This window comes from Pezoporus wallicus, unplaced genomic scaffold (assembly GCF_028554395.1).
Source record: "Pezoporus wallicus isolate ANWC-B61680 ecotype Strahan unplaced genomic scaffold, APGP_CSIRO_Pwel_v1 contig_13568, whole genome shotgun sequence".
Classification (NCBI taxonomy): Eukaryota; Metazoa; Chordata; class Aves; order Psittaciformes; family Psittacidae; genus Pezoporus; species Pezoporus wallicus.
Window position 1 is genome coordinate 315,995 of NW_026638968.1, and position 19,642 is coordinate 335,636.

General features: G+C 43.2%; 1 protein-coding gene across 4 annotated transcripts in view; it reads right to left on the minus strand.

The window, feature by feature from the left end:
- The window catches only part of AMFR (autocrine motility factor receptor), a 33,973-nt gene extending 21,667 nt beyond the window's left edge, over positions 1 to 12,306 (minus strand). For 2 of the 4 annotated variants that reach the window (XM_057413470.1, XM_057413471.1), the window contains exons 1-5: positions 12,032 to 12,305; positions 10,538 to 10,630; positions 7,189 to 7,353; positions 5,406 to 5,558; positions 453 to 493 (exon numbers count right to left, since the gene is read on the minus strand). In XM_057413470.1, the coding sequence (XP_057269453.1) occupies positions 453 to 493; positions 5,406 to 5,558; positions 7,189 to 7,353; positions 10,538 to 10,630; positions 12,032 to 12,253 (674 nt within the window). In that variant the 5' untranslated portion in view covers positions 12,254 to 12,305. Of the gene's footprint in view, positions 1 to 452; positions 494 to 5,405; positions 5,559 to 7,188; positions 7,354 to 10,537; positions 10,631 to 12,031 lie in introns of all 4 variants that reach the window. The other 2 variants (XM_057413469.1, XM_057413468.1) reach the window with 2 other exon arrangements.
- Between the last annotated feature and the right edge of the window lie 7,336 nt (positions 12,307 to 19,642).

The following is a 19,642-nucleotide window of genomic DNA, read 5'->3' on the forward strand; positions in this document are numbered from 1 at the left end:
GGTGTTTCCCAGGTGAAGCATTACAGTTTGATGACAGACCCAAAATGCCAGCAGTGACCCGGACCAAGAGGTTCTGCTCTACATGTCACATCCTACATCTGCACACACACGTGCATTACAGATACACAAGCATGCTACTCTTCCAAAGCAGAAGTTGTAGCAGTTGTAGTAGCTGGACATTCCAGTAGGATGACATTAAGTAACATGTATTAACTCTCATACAGTAGCACCAACCCATTTTAATCCATGCCTCGAGCTATTAGCACCCACTAAAGCTATCAATGCATTGCAGAATTTATGCTTAAAAATAGCACAGGCTAAAGTTAACCACCTTTGACCACTGCCAAATGTGCTTTTGCAATTTAACAAGGTAATTACATACACCTCTTAGATCAACATGCGATAGTCACCACCTTCTTCAACAGCCATCCTGCAAAACATGAGATACTCACCGTAAAATCACATGTGTGGTTCTAACTGTCACAAGCAGAGACTGCAAAAGACGAGAAAAAGGAAATAAAAGACATATTAACATTCCAGCAGGGATAGCGGTCCAGAGGCAGGTGCTAAAGGGCTAAAACGCATTTATTGCAGCATTTTAACAAGTTCCAATGGTTACCAGAGACAACTGTGTGCACAGTATACCTGTGACAAACACGAAGCAAGAAATTGTTCTGGGCCACACAATGCTCTTGGAGCACTAGCATCACTGCTGTTAAGTCTCTTTTTTTTTTTACCCACTACATAGAATGTATTATCTTTTTCAGTTCTTACCACTCAATGAGTGTCAAGACCACAATCTCTCTTGACCACTGCTCAAGAAAAATTTGAAGAATCAAACAGTAGCAGGAATTTGAGGAACAACCACAGAAGCACTTTCAAATTATTTCCCCCCTTGGCTGAGATGTGAAGGCTGCAAAAATAACTTCTGCCTTTAATCGTTCTTACCTCTCTAGCCTAAGTACAGGGAAAAAAGTCTATCAGAACTGATTCCAGAACACCTAACCACATTTCCAAGGCTCTTATCACCTAAGAAACACAGGTCCATCACCTCTCTAACCCATCAGGCCCACAGTGCCCCATCCCCTCATTGCATACTCCCAGCGAAAGAAAATGGAACAGGACAAACCCTTCAAAGTCGGCCCTGTAGTTAGCAGGGGTCAACTGACACCAAGATGCAGGGGATTTAGAATGAGCAACTGAAACCATTTCTGCAAAACTGGTCTGATGGCATGCTTTCAGTGTAAGTATTAAAAACAAGTACGGAAGAACTATCAAAACCCAATATAGCAATAAAGCAGTTGGTTTGGATGTTGGTTTTTTTTCCATTTGTAAAAAGCATAAAATGCTTCTATATGTATTTAAACCCTAGTAATATCCAACATACCTGCCAACTGTTTACTAATTGCCTTTAAAGTTTAGTGTTTCTATGACTATTTACTAGTGCAATCTTTTATCCATAGCAGGGCTTCAGGATAAGATGTTCACATCACTCAAAAACACAAAAAACACATCAAGAAGGTAACAGCAAGTTACCTAGCATGGTGTGCTGTTCTCATTACAAACATCTTCTATAAAAAAAAAGTTAAATAAGCACATTAGCCACTCCTGCAAGGCAGATTACGAGACCCTATTCTGCCTCCTGTTTTCCTGCATGTGGGTACAGGACTACACCTTATTCAAACAAGGTCTTTGGCTATAGGGAAACACTGGACAGACCACAGAGGACAAGTAAATACACCTAAATTCTAAACATGCAAGTGGTAAAACAGAATGATTACCTGAGCTGCTTGATGGATATGCCACTGAACATAAATCTGTGTCAAAACCAGACCCGTGGCATAAGGCCTCCAACAAGGAAGACATCTATCAGGCAGAAATCTGAAGAGTCTAGTCTTTGCAACTATCGAGAAGTTAGTATTTCCAAGACATGATTTACACTGGTTAGTGCTGAGGCAGCAGTAGCATCAAAATTAAAAGTACGAGCTAGCACAGCTTGCATCAAGGCCCTGGTCTCTGGTTCTTCCACTGTTAACGCATTTCAGCGTTCTGACATGAGAAATGCTTGGCAGGAAGTAGAACACTGCCTCTCAAGTTACGCAACTCCACAGTCTGAGGTTCTAAATATACAGCAGGCCATTTTCAGTACCAACACCCCAAGAGCTCTTGCTCTGCTCAAAACAAACCGCTTATTCCTCATGGATTCCATGATACTGCAGACATACTAGTCACGTAGATTAGCACACAACTGGAAGGCACTCAAATCCAGGGATAATGGATGCAGCATGAGAAGCCTTGCAGGAAACCTTGTAAGGTACAATTCTAAGACTTGAATATCACTATCATCATGCGGCCTTAACTGAGATGTATGAAACGGGATCAGAGGATGGCTACTACAGGAATGGAGTAATTCCTTCTTACAATAAAAAAGGTACATAGACAGACTGGATATTACTTGCTATACTGTAATTCTCAAATACCACACAGCAAGACAAAAAAGCTCAATGTATAGTCAGAAAGACTGTCCCTATTCAACACCCCCCACCCCCACCCCACCCCCGGCATTTGGACATTTCATGTCTATCCTTTGCAGAAAATAAAATACTGACAAACAATCCAGAACAAATGAAGCCTAACTAAAACACGAGAAAAACACCTATACTGCTTTATTGAAAACCCTTAAGCATCAAACTAAATCAACGTCTGCAGAGTTAGGAGATGAATAGCTTAATGTAACAATGTAATTAAATACACACTAATGGAATACACTTGTCAGGGCCCCTCTTGAACAGCATCACGCAAGCCACCACCAGGAAAATATTTTAGTTTGAAAGATTTAATGCTTTCTGCCGAGAGGTTGAGGACTGCTGTGAGGTGTCGCCACTAGTACCTCTAGAGAGAGAAGCCTAAATGTTTTATTCCACTCACATCACTGCTGGGTATTAAAATCAAATAAACTACTCACAGCTGCCCAATCCAGATGAGGCATATCTAAAATGTTAATGAAAGGGCAAGATAAAATGAGGAAAGGTTAAACAGAATAGAGTTTTTTCGCTTGGAAGGGAAGTCAGAAGAGGAACAGGAGGAAGGTCTATAAAATCACAAATGGTATGAAGAAGAGTAAACAGAGAATGATTCTTTGCAGTTTTTCACCATAAATGTATGAGATGACAGCCAAGGACATTATCAGACAGAAGATTCAGGACAACTAGAAGAGCTCTTTTGTGTACACAAAGCTGAGTTAAATGTTGCCTTTGGATATTGCGGAGGCCAAAGTATAAATGAGTTCAACAAACAATCAGTCAAGTTTCCACAGTCCACCTGAGGCTATCAGACCCAAAAGGCTTGCACAACCCTCAGGTCAGGAGCATCCTCAAACGCCAACAGTTGCAAACAAGGGTGGGAGACCCCTTCCTACCCCCTCCCCACAAACCTCCTCTGCTGGTCACCAGCAGCACAGCAGGATGTGTGGATCCATGGCTTAGACCCATGGCTTAGTTGAGCAACACACACTTAGGCTGTTCATGAGCAGACAGAACAGGTATCACTGAAATGAACAGTTAGGCCACATCCTGCAACCCAAAACACATACACCACCACAGCACCAACGAGGCAACCCTTGGCTGCTGCAACACTCCCTGATAAACTTACACGATGCTAACACACAGCCAGTGCATCTTTCTGCCACACCAAGACAAGAGATACACCACCACCGAGACCCTACCTATTAGAGACACAAATCTTCAATACCCTTCCACTGTGTAGTTACAAATCTGGCCTTGCATATTCTCTTTACTTCGCGAAAAGTAAGCTGACATATGAAATAACTGAACTGTGGTGTGACCAGCATCATATTATCCCACTATCAGCTGACTAACTCCAAGTATGATTTCAAGACAGGATATGAAAACCAAACCACACATGCTACTTGTTATCTGTACCAAGATGTGCTAACACAACTGACTTGCCATTTATACAGGTTATATATGTGTATATATATATGTGTGTGTATATATATATATATATATACACACACACGTATCAGACAAGAGTGATACATTTATACAGGTTATATATGTGTATATATATATATATGTGTGTGTATATATATATATATATATATATATACACACACACGTATCAGACAAGAGTGATATATTGAAAAATAAGGGATCTTAGCATGACGTGAATGGTATGGAACAAGGGGTGGATACCATCCTGGGTTCAGCAGTAGCAGTCATTTTTCTCCTTCTTAGTAGCTGGTGCAGTGCTGTGTTTTTGACTTTCAGCCTGGGAACAGCGCTGATAACACCGATGTTTTTAGTTGTTGCTCAGTAATGTTTACTCTGACCAAGGTCTTTCTGAGTCTCATGCTCTGCCAGGGAGGAGGGGAAGCAGAGACAGGGCACCTGACCCAAACTAACCAAAGAGGGATTCCATACCACAGCACGTCATGCCCAGTATATAAACTGGGGGCAGTTACCCGGAAGGGCAAGAACGCTGCTTGGGTCAGGCTGGTGAGCGGCTGGCAGGTGGTGAGTGGTTGTATCCTCTTCCCTTGTTATTTCCCTTATCATTATTATTATTGGTGGCAGCAGTAGTGGTTTCTGTTACACCTTAGTTACTGGACTGTTCCTATCTCAACCCACGAGAGTTACATCCTTTCAGCTCTCCTCCCCATCCCTCCGGGAGCAGGTGGAGGAAGAAGGGAGCAGGGGGCTGAGCGAGCAGCTGTGTGGTTCTGAGTTACCAGCTGGGCTTAAACCACGATATCTCCGCACTGCTGAAGATTATCACTTTCTCAGGCAGAGAGCAATAACCCACCATGACATTAGAAACATACTGATATTCACTCCAAAAGACATCCTGCTTACTCCCTGAAGAAAAAGGTTCAGGAGTGCACGAACACATGTTGCTCATCACAGGTGAGACACTACTCTTGGCACAAACATCATCTCATTCTTTTGGGGGAGAAATTAAATAGGAAATACAACCTCAAAGGAACAGGCTGAGATGCACATTTCCATATTACACTTTTATACACACTCTCTCCCTCCCTAGCAGCCATTTCAACTAACCTTCTTGCAACGCTCCTGAAGCACAACCTTTACTTTTCTCATATTTGGTTTCAGCATCATCCTACAGATTTATACTCTCATTCTCTCCTTCAGACAAAGATTTTCTGAAGGCTTAAACTCTAAAGAGAGAAAGCATAGCCGCTTTCTCTAAAAACTAAACTCTAAAGAGAGAAAGCAGACTTGGTAACCACTCCAAAACATGAAAGGGCATCTTCAGAGTTTCTTCCTTGTGAGAAAGTAAAAGAAAACCCACTGCATGCCAAGGTACTCTCGCGTAATGGGTAAAAAGCAAAGCAGAAACCACAATACATGGGAAGGAAGTCTCACCTCTGCTGCCATGAAAGCCAATGTGTGCATGCCATGAGAGTAGCCAATAACACCACAGATGAGGGCTAATCCACAGCAGGACAGGAGCATGGCTATGAGCAGGGTCAGGACTCTGATGTGGCTGCTCATAGGTGTGGTAGGAGAAAAGGAAAGCTGCAACACAAATACATAAACACAGAACAGGTTTAAAGTACTACATCCACTCTGCCTTCCATAGTCACCTCATCAAACAAGTCCTCATCCAGGAAAATATTTTGCTTTCTAGAATAAAACCAATTTCACGACCTCAACCACACAATGTAGTAATAGATGACGCAGGATAAAGCTAAAACCAGACACCATCCCAAAGTCTCATTCATTTCTCTGTCATTTACAGTCACCAGGCTTTTAAAGCCAGAAGGGATCATTACAGTTATCTGATGCAATGTCTAAATCACCTGTGCAAGAAAACCATAGACACTTTTCTCACACAGTTTCTGCATCAAATCTACACCATCTGCTTAGGATAAACATGCATTTTATAAAGACACCCAACCTTAATATATTGCCTCTAGTTCTTCCAAAGCTACCTTCTTCTGGAAGAAGGAGACATCTCCAGCTAGAGACTCCTGGATAGAATTTGCTGAAAATAGTTGTCTCATTCAATAGCATGCATAGTGTATTAATTCTCTAAACTACCTTAGCAGTAGGCTACACCTAGGTTGTCGAAATCAAAGACAACTCAAGAGGCAAATTATTTAGGTAGTCCAGTCCTTTATTTTCAGGGCACAAAAGGTAAGAACAGGACAAGGAAAGAAGCAGTTGCCCAAAACTTCCCTCTGGTCTGACTGATGAAGTTGATTCACGTGTTTTGTTTTTAAATTGCTTATCTTCCTCCTTTATATCTGGTTCAGCTTCACATCCCCCTGAGTCCTCAAGGCAGATCACACAAGTACTGTTTGTTCAAGTAAAGAATTACAATACATGCTTTGAATGCAGAAGGAATGTAATAAGGATTTTCTTCCACGAGCTTTATTCTTTCACAGCTTTCTGAACAATACCAGATGACTGCCTTGTTTGCTTCTGACTCCATTTTCCTAACCCCAGCCAATCTAGTTTCAAGCTTAGTGCTTAGCTTCTTGTGAAGAACAGCGTTACAGGATAGTAATTAAAAAAAAAGTTAAATGCAAAGCATTTTCACGGATTCAATTTAGTTCAAACTTCTCTTGCATGACAGAGAATGAGGAAACTGCACGTCCATTATATAAGTTTAAAGATGTTACTGTTAACATTCCAATTCTTCTTCCTTGCCTAGTCTTCACTTTCTGCATCTCTACTGAATTTATACTTGGTATTAACAGAAACTGGGTTGTAGCTTATGAAGAAAGCTGCACTGCATGAAGACAACATTTGGTAGATGCAAATGAACTTGAAACCTGAGCACAGAATGCACAGAAACAGGCTTCATGGTCCAATCCTAGAAGGCACCAACCTAAGGGATGTTCTGCTGTCAAGATTCCTTCACTAGGGAGAACTATCTCACAGAGTTATGTAACAGTAATTACAGGGCACACAGAAGTTGCAATTTATCAAAGGAAGTAAGTATCTTCAGCTCCTTTGTCTCACAGGAAAACTGAAACAGTACACTTGATGTGCACTTTAAAGCTACTGGGAGGTGCACGTGTTCAGAGCCGCAGGGTGGGGAAAAGGTCTAAATGATCTGTTTGTAACTGATCAGGAAGCAGTGCTCAAACCAGAAACTAAATTTGCATGTCCCAGAAAACATCCTGCGATCAAAACTCACATATTCAAAGCGATCCTTGCAGAGCTGAACCATAAGATGAAGAAACACGAGTCCAGAGAACCAAAGGCACCACATCACTACTTCTTCCACTGTCTGAACATTCAGCACACCAAAAATGAAGATGAACTTGTAGAAAATGAAATTCCAGAATTTATCCTTGAGATGCTGTAAAGGAAAGACATTTGGTTACTGTAGCAAAAGTACTGACAATGCACATGCTGCACCAGGGGAGGTTTAGACTAGGTATTAGGAGAAATTTGTTCACAGAGAGGGTGATCAAGTACTGGAACAGGTTTTCCAAGGAAGTGGTGGAATCACCGTCCCTGGAGGTGTTCAAAAAACATGTAGACGAGACAGTTGGTGACATGGTTTAGTGGTGGACTGGTCAGTCCTGGGTAAAGGTATCTGAAGGGGGCCTATAGGGATGCTGGAGAGGGACTCTTCATTAGAGACTGTAGTGATAGGACAAGGGTTAAAACTTAAACAGGGGAAGTTTAGATTGGATATAAGGAGGAAATTCTTTCCTGTTAGGGTGGTGAGGCACTGGAATGGGTTGCCCAGGGAGGTTGTGAATGCTCCATCCCTGGACCAAGGTTGGACGAGGCCCTGGGTGATATGATTTAGCATAAGGTGTCCCTGCCCACAGCAGGGGGGGGTGGAACTAGATGATCTTAAGGTCCTTTCCAACCCTAACTATTCTATGATTCTATGACTTGATGATCTTAAAGGTCTTTTCTAACCTAGCTGATTCTATGATTGTAATGACAGAAACCTAGCTGAGATTGTATTCCCTCTCATGACTGAGAGACATAAAGTATGCTTTTCGTCAGTGTATTTGGTAGAGTATATAGGGTTATGTTCATCGTGACTGTTTGTCCAAAGGAGGCAGGAAAACATAGGTGTGCAGCTGTTCTATGACCTTCATATTTGGCCGCGCTGGGGCGACTGGCCAACATTCTCGGTGTGGAGAACAGTGAGATCATGAGAGACTGCACAGCCTCATGAGTAAACAATTACAGATCTGGCATAAAGCTGGTTAGTTTTCTAAGGGTATTAAAGCACGACCCTCTTATAGCCAAATCTGAAGCTTCACCTATAGGTGGACACGCTGTATAGGAAAAAAGATAAAAGCAGAATATAAGAATATGTTATCAAAAGCCTGCTGCATACACATCTTGAATAGCATTTGTTACCCTTAGCTTAGCACAAACCAAGTTTGATCTCAGTTAGATATAAGGAAGTTCTTCCCTGTGAGGGTAGTGAGGCACTAGAACAGGCTACCCAAGGAAGTGGTAAATCTCTCAGGCACCCCAGAAACCAGCTCACCAAGTACAAACATCCAGACCCTGATTCTAAGCCTAATGCATTATGACAAACCAGGAGCTGGGCATGTCCTACACACGGTACTCTCAGGAACAGTGCCACCAACATGGATATCCTCACTTACCTACCCACCTAAAACTCCATCTGTGTAAAGCCTCATTGGACAGCACTCTTCAGTGACCAAGAAAACAGGTCTCTTAAGTGTGAATGCCCACAACCCGATGCTAAGCCTAAGGTGCCAGGACAAACCAAGTTTGATTTCAGTTAAAGGAAGAAGTTTTTCCCTGTGAGGGTGATGAGGCACTGGACCAGGGTGCCCAAAGAATCCCTGGCAGTGCTCAAAGCCAGGCTGGACAGAGCCTTGGGTGGCATGGTCTAGTGTGAGGCATTCCTGCCCATGGCAGGGGGCTGGAACTAGATGATCTTAAGGTGCTTTCCAACTCAAACCATCCTATAATTCTATGATTCTTCACTCCCAAGCAACACAGCTACCAGGCTGTGAACACAAAGTACTCTGCTAGGAGAGCTGCCACGGTTAGTTATACAAAATGCCCAAATAGCTTAGCACCTTGCTTCTAAGAACCTGTCAAAAGCACAGATGATTAACAGAAGATGACAAAGTCTGTTCTTAAAAAGCAGAATGCCTGCAGTGGAGAATGAGACAAATGAGCAATGAAAAAGAACCTATTCCCACACACATGTAGTATGAAAGAAACAATACGATAGTTTCAAGCAGCAGACAGCAAGCCAGTTCGCTGGGGATAAAAACACTCATGAAATATAATGCTTTGTTAAAGACCATGATGAAATCACCAGGAGTTTAGTTAAGACAGGCCCAGAATTCCTTCAAGATGCGTCTGGTTTTGACTCGCCAGTATTAATAACCAGCTTTCCTTTACATGGAACAGAATCATACTCCCACTGCCCAAACACAAATGGATCCATACTGTTCCTGTTTTTCTCTTCACTTTTTAAGAGGATAAAGAACATCCTTGAAATCATCACTGTTTAAAATTCCACATCCTTGTGGTCAACAGAGTCTGGAAAAGTAATCTGTGTTTATGCATAAAACATAAAAACTGTAAACCAAAACAGAGTCTGACAGTGCCTTGTTTTTAATAGACTTCACTCAGAGGCTCTACCTGTGAATAACAAATAACAACAGGCCTTGAGAGACCCATGGTTATTAGTGAAACTTTATGTGCCTCAGTTCTGCATGTCAAAAATCATCATAGCTTGATTTCTCCTGAAGAACTGCATTTACACACTTTTTTTTTTTGAATGAAAATACATGAACACACTTCAAACGACCACTGCTGCATTTACAGAGAGCATCTTCTGCCTTTGACTTTTAAAAAAATACACAGATCCTATTCAAACTGCTGCTACTGTCATCTTTCACAGGACCCTATTTTTAAAAAACTTGCAGTTTAATGCTGAATTTTTAAAAATATTCTCACCTGGCCCAAGACAAGATTAAACCACCTGAGTTTTCAGCCCTGCTTAACTCCTTTCTCTGGGCATATGCCTCCCTACTCTCTCTTAAACATGAGGGCACATAAACCATCCACTTGGCATATGAGAACATAAAGCACTTTTCCAGCATCACAGCACAAAAAAAAAAGTACAAGAGGGAACTCGAAATGCCAGTGCTGATAAATAGCTACAAAGCACAGTGGAGAAATGCTGCCAACTACAAACCAAATAGGGCAAAACCCATGCTATAAGTATTCTGAAATACTGCACTTGCAAGAAGTCTGACAAAGTTCATTAAGGAAGCAGGATTTTCAAGTTGATCGTGGGCTTATACAATAGGAGCAGTGAAAAAGTTCCCTTCACAAATCAACTGGAAACTTGTGCCTATGGTTATGCTAGCTAACCACATGGTGAGATTTAACTTTATGTAGGCCTAAAATTTGCTCTTCTTATGTATTTGCAGCAATTACATACAGAAACGCGCAGACACCAGTCACACACCCAGAAATCATGAAAACACCACATCCAAGACAACACATTGCTGTCTTACCTGCCTCTCGCTGACACGGAGAGGACCAAACACCACACACTGGATAAACTTAGCCACCAGCATCAGAAAACAGCAGGCAGTGTTCACTAGTACCTGGAAAGAAAGCAAGCAGTCAGCAACAAATACTGCCCTCCTAGTTAGGAAGAGAGGGAGAGAAGGGGTATGAACAAGTTTAACAAAACCTGCCATTGTTCACAAAACAGTATTGGTTGTCTGTTTTTTGAGGGGGTGAAATTTAAGCCTGGCCAATTCCAAGACACACAGAGTAGCTGATAAGTCACTTAACTTTTTTTCTAGAAATACTAACATGGTCAGTTTGAGACACTGGTATAGCCAAAAAACTAGCTTACCTCTTCACAATAAATTGTTTTGTAAAGATTAGCATATTTGGGCACCGAGGAACACAGGGACAAAACTCACAGATCCCCGAGATGCTCATTTTGTGTAACACATGGCAGACAAGAAAACTCCAGTGTGAATCTGATGCTACAGGAAAGAGGTACAAGATTTAGAAGTTGCCTGGAAGCATTAGAAGCATTACCCCTCCTGTAACAAATGTACTTCAATCCTACTTGGGAAACTGCTTTACAGCAAAGGAGCAAGGAGCAGAATACAAAGACCTGGGAAAACTGCTTCTCACATCGGACAAAGACACTCATAATTAACTTTTGACCTACACAGAATACTGAAAGGGGGAAGGGAAGATGATGAAGTAGCCTCACCCAGTCATTTCTAAAGGACATACATTAAACTTTTCCAGAGCTCTTAATTTAAAGTCCCAAGATGAAGTTTCAATAGGCTGAATGTTTTTGGTATATTCAAAACCCAGTGCCTCAGTCAAATAAGCAGGTTGCAAAGATGCCCAACTACCACCACGTTTGACTGAGATAAAACTCAACAGCAGCAACTCAGCTGGGTTTTTGATATCCCCTTGATGAGCTTTTATTTAAACTATGGAAATTAGTGAGCCAAGAAGCATATACCATTGTCAGGTTTGGGTTTAAAGAGCTACAGTATTATTTCCTTTTTTTTAATTAGATGGTGAGAATGCTCCCTCTCACCGGCATGGCTTTAAACGTTGTTTTCAAATCGAGCACCCGGTGGTCTCCTTCACAGATCCAGCTGAGGAGACACAAAGTACCTGGGGCAGCGCCCACCGGGCACCCACCGCCGAGAGCTTCACCCCAAACCCGCCCATGCCGGGGAGCGGACACGAGCACCTGACTGGGACGCCGGGCTCTAACGCAGCCCCATCATCCAGCCACGTGAGGGAGGAACGGAAGCGGCAGCGGCCCGGGGTACGCAGGGGTGCATCCCCCCGTCCCGAGCGAGCGGCCGGGACGACGGCGCCCCCTCTGCGTCCCGCGGAACCGCCTCCCTCACCCCGAGCGCAACTTCCCAACAGTGACGAGCCCGTGAGGCCTCTCCGCAGGCCGCGGCGCCTGCCAGGCTGGGCCTGCAGGCCCCGCCGCCGCCCGCCCTCCCCGGGCTCACCCAGACGCAGAGGCTGTCCGACAGCAGGTAGTAGGCTACGTCCAGGGCCCGCTGCCCGCCGCGGCGAGGGTGCTCGCCCAGCTTAGAGCCCGCGGCCACGCCGGGGGCCTGGCTGAGGGCGCGGTAAGCGCTGAGACTAGCGCCCAGCAGGGCCAGGGTGCTGAGCGCCGTGTAGGTGCGGAGGCTGGGCCAGGGGAAGCGCTCCAAGAACAACAGCGGCATCGCGAACCTCTCGCCGCCACCCGGCCACTCTAGCTCCAACCCACCGCGCCGCCCAGGCTTCTGCGGCCTAATACCCGCCTCGCCGCCGCCCCTCCCCTGCCCGTGGCCAGGGGAGGGAACGTGCCCGAGCCCGGCCGCCCCGTCACAGACGCCTCCCGGCGCGCTGAGTCATGGGCAGGGCGGTGCTTCCCGGGACAACCCCTGCTTCGTCCGGCCCGGTCCGGCCCCTGGGGCGGCCTCCGCCAGAGCAGCAGGGGCGGGGAAGAGGACAGCTCTCCCTCGATATCCGTGAAACCTGGAGGTACGGGAGAGGCAGGGAACGGAGGCTGCTCCTGCAGCACTCCCGCAAGGGTAGTGTGGAACTAACCGTGCAGCAAGGGAAGATGGCACATGGGGCTGTTAAACGCCAGGCCTCGAAAGTGGTGCTGCTTGGTGTCATAGTATTCAGCTTCCAAACTTCCACCTTCCCGTCCTCACTTCCCTATGCAATACCTGTTGTTCTACACTCCCCTGGTAGCTTTATCTTCCCCCTGTGGCAGCAGCATAAGAAACCCTATATTCTGCTAACCATACATCTAGGTTGGATGTTCCTCCACGAGACTGAAGTGAACAGTTCCACTGCTACTATTTCCAGTATTTTTTTCCAGGTCAATCTTATACTTTACAGCTTCAATTTGATCGAAACACAAAGCTCTTGGACTTGTTCTGTACATAGCTTATCAGCACAGCTGGCAAAAGAACTGAGCCCTGCAGCAAGTTTCAATTCTCTCTCCAACAATACCTCTGCAAATGAGGAGAGCACACAAGCAACAGTGCATCTTCTGATCCAAGGCAGAATTTGTGAACAAGTCTTCAAAAGACTTAAGCAAAACTGTGGTAGGCTGAAGACATTTGGAAGTGACACATCCAACTGGAACTGATGTTTAGCCAAGCATGGGAAATAAGCAAAACTATGAAGGTTGGTATTTGCAACCTCCAAGAAAGTACAACATTGAAGGAAAATAGCAGAGATTGGGGCATATCTTCCAGGATGGCACAGCACACTGGTCTGACAGCTAAGCATGTGGAGCCACTTGCTTGTGGCATCAGCCAAACATTTCGGCATCAGCCAGACATTTCAGCATCAGCCAAATTCTGTTTGTAACTATAGAAAAATATACAAAATTAATTTCACTCCCAGTATTTTAACTGGATCTCAGGCCAATCCAAAATTTGTTGGGTTGTTACTTTCTTAAGGAGGCACAGTGGGAGAAGATACATGTTTCATCTCCTCCAAGCCCTGTACAAGCTGTAATGCTTCCAGATCAGTTCTGGCAGGCTTTGAGCAAAGGCTATACCTGCCTTTAAATACTCATACTCCCTTCAAAACAGCAATTCTGTCTTCAAAGTTAAAACTTTATTTATATTGCACGTACTTTTACTGTTTAATTTCTCCCTCAGACTAATTCCCTGCTCAGGAATGTGGATCAGCCTATGCAAAGGTCCCTGAATGGTTTAGGTCCTCCACTTGTTTCCATGATCTTCTGCACTCCTGAAGGAAAGTAAAGCCTAAAATATGTACCTAGAAGTACACAGGAGACAACTAAAACTAAACAAACAAACAAACAAACACACAAAAAAACCACCAAAAAAAACACAAACTGAAGGCAAACAAAATATTAACCATTTTGTTTAATGTTGTAGAAAAAGAAAAAAAGGTATTACAATGAAAAGTGATGAACACACCAGTAACACATTGTCATCCCACTACCTAAACAGCTGTGAGTCACTTCTCAATTCATACTGGGGAAAGTTTAGTAGCCTTCAGGAAAAGAACGACAAAAAAAAGTAAAAAAAAAAAAAAAAGTGTCACACGTGTTCTTTTCTCTACATTTAAAAGCTGTGCTCACAGAGACGGCTTCTTGTCTCAGACTCACAGGACCTCAGTTGTAAATAAAGTTGAACCTAAAATTAAAAGGATGCAAAAAGTTTAATTAAAAGGATGTGAAATTTCCTCACCAAGTGACATTTTGGAATGAATAAGCAAACCTTTCTTTTCTGCGCTTGGTAAGCCTCCATCTGACAGAACAAAGGTGTACTTTTTAGTAAGACAGCTTTATGGTAGAGCAGGAAGCATTTTTAACAGCCAATCCTACGTTAGTATTGCACAGCAGTCTCTTAAGAGAGCTACATAGCTATGAAAATACCATTAAGAGTTACATTCCCCCATCATCAGCAACTGTTTTGCTGTGTTTCAGCTACTAGGGCCAACATTCTATACTCCAAGGGTGACATACAGACACACTCAGAGCTAATTCTTCTCAGCTAACTTCCCCAGTGATGAGCATTCCCACCTTGAAAGCATCCCTCAGCTTCCAGATGCCCACCCCTTGGATCACACTGATATGTGGCTGCAGAATAGCCCCCATAGCTACAAATGCCAAAATAGGGGCTATATACAGAAAAACTCCATTCTGGTAACAGCTTTTTTTCATTCAAGTAGGTGGATAGCAGAACTGTTTCCCTGAGTAACAGCTGGCAGGCTGTGGGACACCTGGAGCTCCTGAACATTTGCTGAAGTAACAGCAACTAGTAGGACTAGTGAGCTCTGGAGACCACAGGGGCAATCCTTGTTCAGGTAAGAAAGCCAGAGAGTGTGTACTTTGGGAAAAGGAAGGAAAAAATACTTGTACAAAGATTCTACGTTTTATAAACTTTACTACAGAATCTAGAAGATCCCACCACATTTAACCATCACCAAGCTGAGATAACACACACACTTAAGGGCTTCAGACACACATCTTTGCTTTTACTCTCATGCTGTCCCTAACATTTATAAACAGCTGCTCCTTAGCCTGTACAAAGCTCCAAACTCACCATCTTTCACATTTTCCTTTGCTACAGCCTGCTAGATAGGGCTCTGCTGCGAGCAAGTTGTGATCAGGCAAGGTGTTCATTACAGCTTAGGTACATTCTAAGCTATTTGGGACAGCTGCAACCTTTTTCAAGTTGGTTTCTGTGATGTCCCACAGCAAATGTGTTCCCAAGAACCAAAATACAAATTATAATATACCTGCTCAAAAGTTGAGGAAGGCTGGAAATAATGGGTCCATATCCTGGTGCATTGTCATAGAGCTCAAACAATGGTGCGGCGACCAGCTTGTAATTTTTGGGGACAGCAAACAAGGCTAAAAGCAAATACAAACTGATTAATGAGAGAAGCCACCACACATTCAGCCAAGGGATCACCACCCCTTTCCCTCCCCACCTCTAAACAAGGTCCCTACCTATAGCACTACAGAAGGTTTATTCCTTTTTTAATCAAATACAGGGTTCATATGCTGTACCTATAGCAGGCATGAGAATTTACTAGGAACTCATTTTCCAAGGATCACCCACGTTCAAAACTGATACCAGCATTGATATATTTTAGCCATCACCTATGAGCAACTGCAATATACAAGCACCAACTTGACACTGCATTTCCTTGTGCGACATGCAAGCGTTTAGATATTGTTAAAAATACAATCCTTTCCTGTAAACACTTACCCTTTTCTTGAAGCTGGACCAAGAAAAGCTTTTTGTGCTCTTTTGGTTTTGTAATATGAGCTGGGATATAGGGATACTGGAAGAAAACCAACAAAAATTATTTGTACAGAGCTTTGAAAATATTGTGCAATATTAAGTGCTACTTTATAAATTACCAAGCACTGTGCAAACTTTCAGCATATCATACATTGTTCTTTCATGCCATCAAATAACAAAAAACATGCTCATACGGTAAGTAATTGAAAGGAAATGTTGTTGCTGTGGCAACTGTTGACAGGATCTAAAGAGGCACCACTACTCACAAGCAGTTAAAACAACCAGCAAGACAAACGTGTAACAGCAAATTGAGCAAAGCATCCAGAAATAGCACAGCGTGACTAATTTATTCATAGGGTGTCTGTTCCATATGCAGCATTGTGGCTACAACAGGAATTTAAATGGCATGTCTGGCTCAGCACGGGACTGGAAGCTATTGTATCCAGTAGTTCCACATCCATCAGGTTTGAGGAGGGAGATGGGAGTTTCCACGAAAAATAAAAATAAAAATGTTTCTCTTCAGCCACAGAAAGGAGATGATATAGGTAAAAAACCAAAATAATTGCTCATGCAACAGGTACTCAAAAAGCCCAACTAGTAGGTTGAAGGCTTTCGGAAGCACAATCAATACTAGGCTGAAGAAGATAAAAGTCAACACGAATACTTACCTGTGGAGGTTCAAAGTTCGGTCTCCACCAGTTACCAATGCAGTCATCAATCACCCAGTCTTGCTGAACACCATCCTGACGACCCAGTATCTACCAAAAATCCAGTTACAGTCAAAACTTAACTACCCCAAGTCAGGGGATTTTTTTTGAAAAAACATACTGGAAGCATGAAGACTTGCTGGAATAAGGATCTGATGTAGTTCAGAACTGCTCTGAACAGCTTTTCAAATAATTTTAGACTACTTTTGTATAAAGTGACTTTTTTTTAACAAAAGCCTCATCCAACAATGACAATTCAGAAAGCATTACAAATTCCATTCACCAGCGGTGTCCTGGGCTGTATCCTCAGCAGCATGACCAGCTGCTGGGAGGAAGGAGATGATCCTGCCCCTCTACTCTGCCCTTATGAGAGCCCATTTTGAGCACAGTGTACAGTTCTGATGTCCTCAGCATAAGGAGGACATGGAGCTGTTGGAGCAAGCCCAGAGGAGGCCACAAGGATGATCAGGGGCTGGAGCACCTCCCGTATAAAGACGGGATGAGAAAGTTGGGGCTGTTCAGCCTGGAGATGAGAAGCTGTGTGGAGACCTCATAGCAGCCTTCCAGTATGTGAAAGGGGCCTACAAGGATGCTGGGGAGGGACTCTTCATTAGGGACTTCAGCGACAGGACAAGGGGTGATGGGTTTAAACTGAAACAGGGGAAGTTCAGGTTAGATTTCAGGCAGAAGTTCTTCCCTGTGAGGGTGGTGAGGCCCTGGCTCAGGCTGCCCAGAGAAGCTGTGGCTGCCCCATCCCTGGCAGTGTTCAAGGCCAGCTTGGACGGGCCTTGGAGCAGCCTGGTCTACTGGAAGATGTCCCTGCCTGTGGCAGTGGGTTGGAACTGGATGATCTTAATGTCCTTTCCAACCCAAACCATTTTATGATTCGGCTGAAGAGAGTCCTGTGAGGCCAATGGGAAGAATGAAATGCATGAATGGCAGACTTAGGCTACTCTGAGAGCACAGGAAGTTAACTGGTGATTGGGAGAGCTATCTCGAAAACAAGTCCTCAGCATTTGTGCTCCACAACATATTTTACTGCCCATTTCACTTGCCTGAAGCCAGCCAAAAAGCAAAGCTGCAAACAAACACAGGACTTGAGCAGGAGGTGGAGAGTCAGCCACCAAAACACTCCATCACACTCAGTATGGAGATAAATGCAAGCTTATTGCTTTATTTCTTAACTACCTGCAAACATCACAAAAGCAGCAAAGTAACAGAAGTCATAAGGAGACTGTTCTAATGCTTTGTACTCCAAGACAATTCAACATTCTGGAATAGCAAGATAAAGAAACAGACCTCTGTCATTAAGCGTTTGAGCCCTTCTACTTCATCTTCTCCTGGATTGAGTTCACCACCAGGTCTGTCAAAATAAACAGTGATGAAAGCTACAGTTATGTTTTATTGCATTTACCAACTTCACAGGTAACACTGGATGTGCTTCCAGGCAGGAAGTTACAAATTCATGGCCCTTAAGTCAGGAATTCCAAATCTAGCTTTGCTGAATTGCAGGATAGCTTTCACCAGAACCGTGACTCAAATGGCTACTGTATGGCCCCTAAAAAATAACTATCACATAAAATGCTTTAACTTCTTCAGCAAGACAAAGTAACAACATATATGACAACTGTGACACTTAAAGGCAAATATTTAACAGTAATATATAAGCACCAGAAGTTGAAGCATGAGTTGTAAATACCAACTGTATTTGTTCTTATCTCAGAAACAGCACTCCCTGACACACACAGAAAGTGGAAAATAAAACTCCCATGGGGAACCACCCAGAATTTGATGCAAGGTTAATGAAAAAAAAAACAAAAACAAAAACAAACCCCAAACAAAACCAAAATCCTAAAAACATTTTCATCATTACAATTTTGCAAAACTTTTATAGTCTAGCCTATTTTATCCACAAACATCCTCCAAATCAAGAAGTCAGGAAAGAATTCAGATATAAAATGAGATGTCACACACACAAAATTGAGAACAAACAACACAAATGTTAAAACATCAAAGCAAGAGAACAAACGGGAAAACTTGAGACAAGTCAAACCCATCCAGTTTAAAAAGAAAACTGGCACCACTGCTATGACTATATGACCTAAACACTGACATTTCACTCTGGCAGCAATAACTCAGATGACCTGAAGCCATTTTCTCACATTTAGACACCAACCTTTCTTGCTGTCCCCAGCTCCCCCTGTAGTTTGTAAACGGATATCATTCTGTGCTTACTGGGGTTTATTCCTTCAGCCTTAGATTACCATTTTTGCAACCACAGCATAAGCATATTTAAGCATAACAGCTTTCACAATATCAGCACAACACACTACTGATCACAAGTTTTAAACAGGATTTTACCATAGTGACACACCATAACTATGATTTCCAGTTGGTTCCAAATGAAGTCACCCCACTCATGAGCAGAGTCAGACAAATACACTTTAAATGAAAGCCCCATTATTGAAAAAGATTCTTTCCAGAATGTCTTTTCAAGAAGTGAATCACATTTAAAACATCCATCAGCCAGACACACTTTAACCTCTAGCCCACATATTTAGTGGTCCATGAAGTTAAAACCATGAAGTTATGTTCAAGAAACACTTACAACTTGAAAAAAGTTGTCCCCAGCTGCAGCAACAGCACATGGGGCAGCCTGTGCTCATGGACAATCAGAACCCCTTCCACTGTCCGCCTCATGCCAATCTTGTCAAACTCTTCCCTCATGCGCTGAAACCGAGCTGCAACAGAGCTGTCCTTCTCATACAGGGGTTCCTTTGTACCAAATGTGTAATTTGTCAACGGATACCTGCAAGGGGAAAAACAAAAGTACTTGCATAACAAAAAATCCGCATTTAAATCATTGTGACACAGCATCTCCCTTGAGGCATAACCCTCTGTGCTTCATGGAACAAACAGTGCTACGTGAGAAGTTCTTGTTTGTGATTTATGGGGCCACTACCATGGGAAAATCTGCACCACAACACATACAAGTGTATCATGCCATACAAGCCATCCTCTTTGATCTTCACACCATAAAGGCAGCTGAGGCTGTGACAGGAGCTGGGAAAGGAACATGAGAGAAAAGCTCTGCTGGGAAGGAATCAAGCTGCACAGG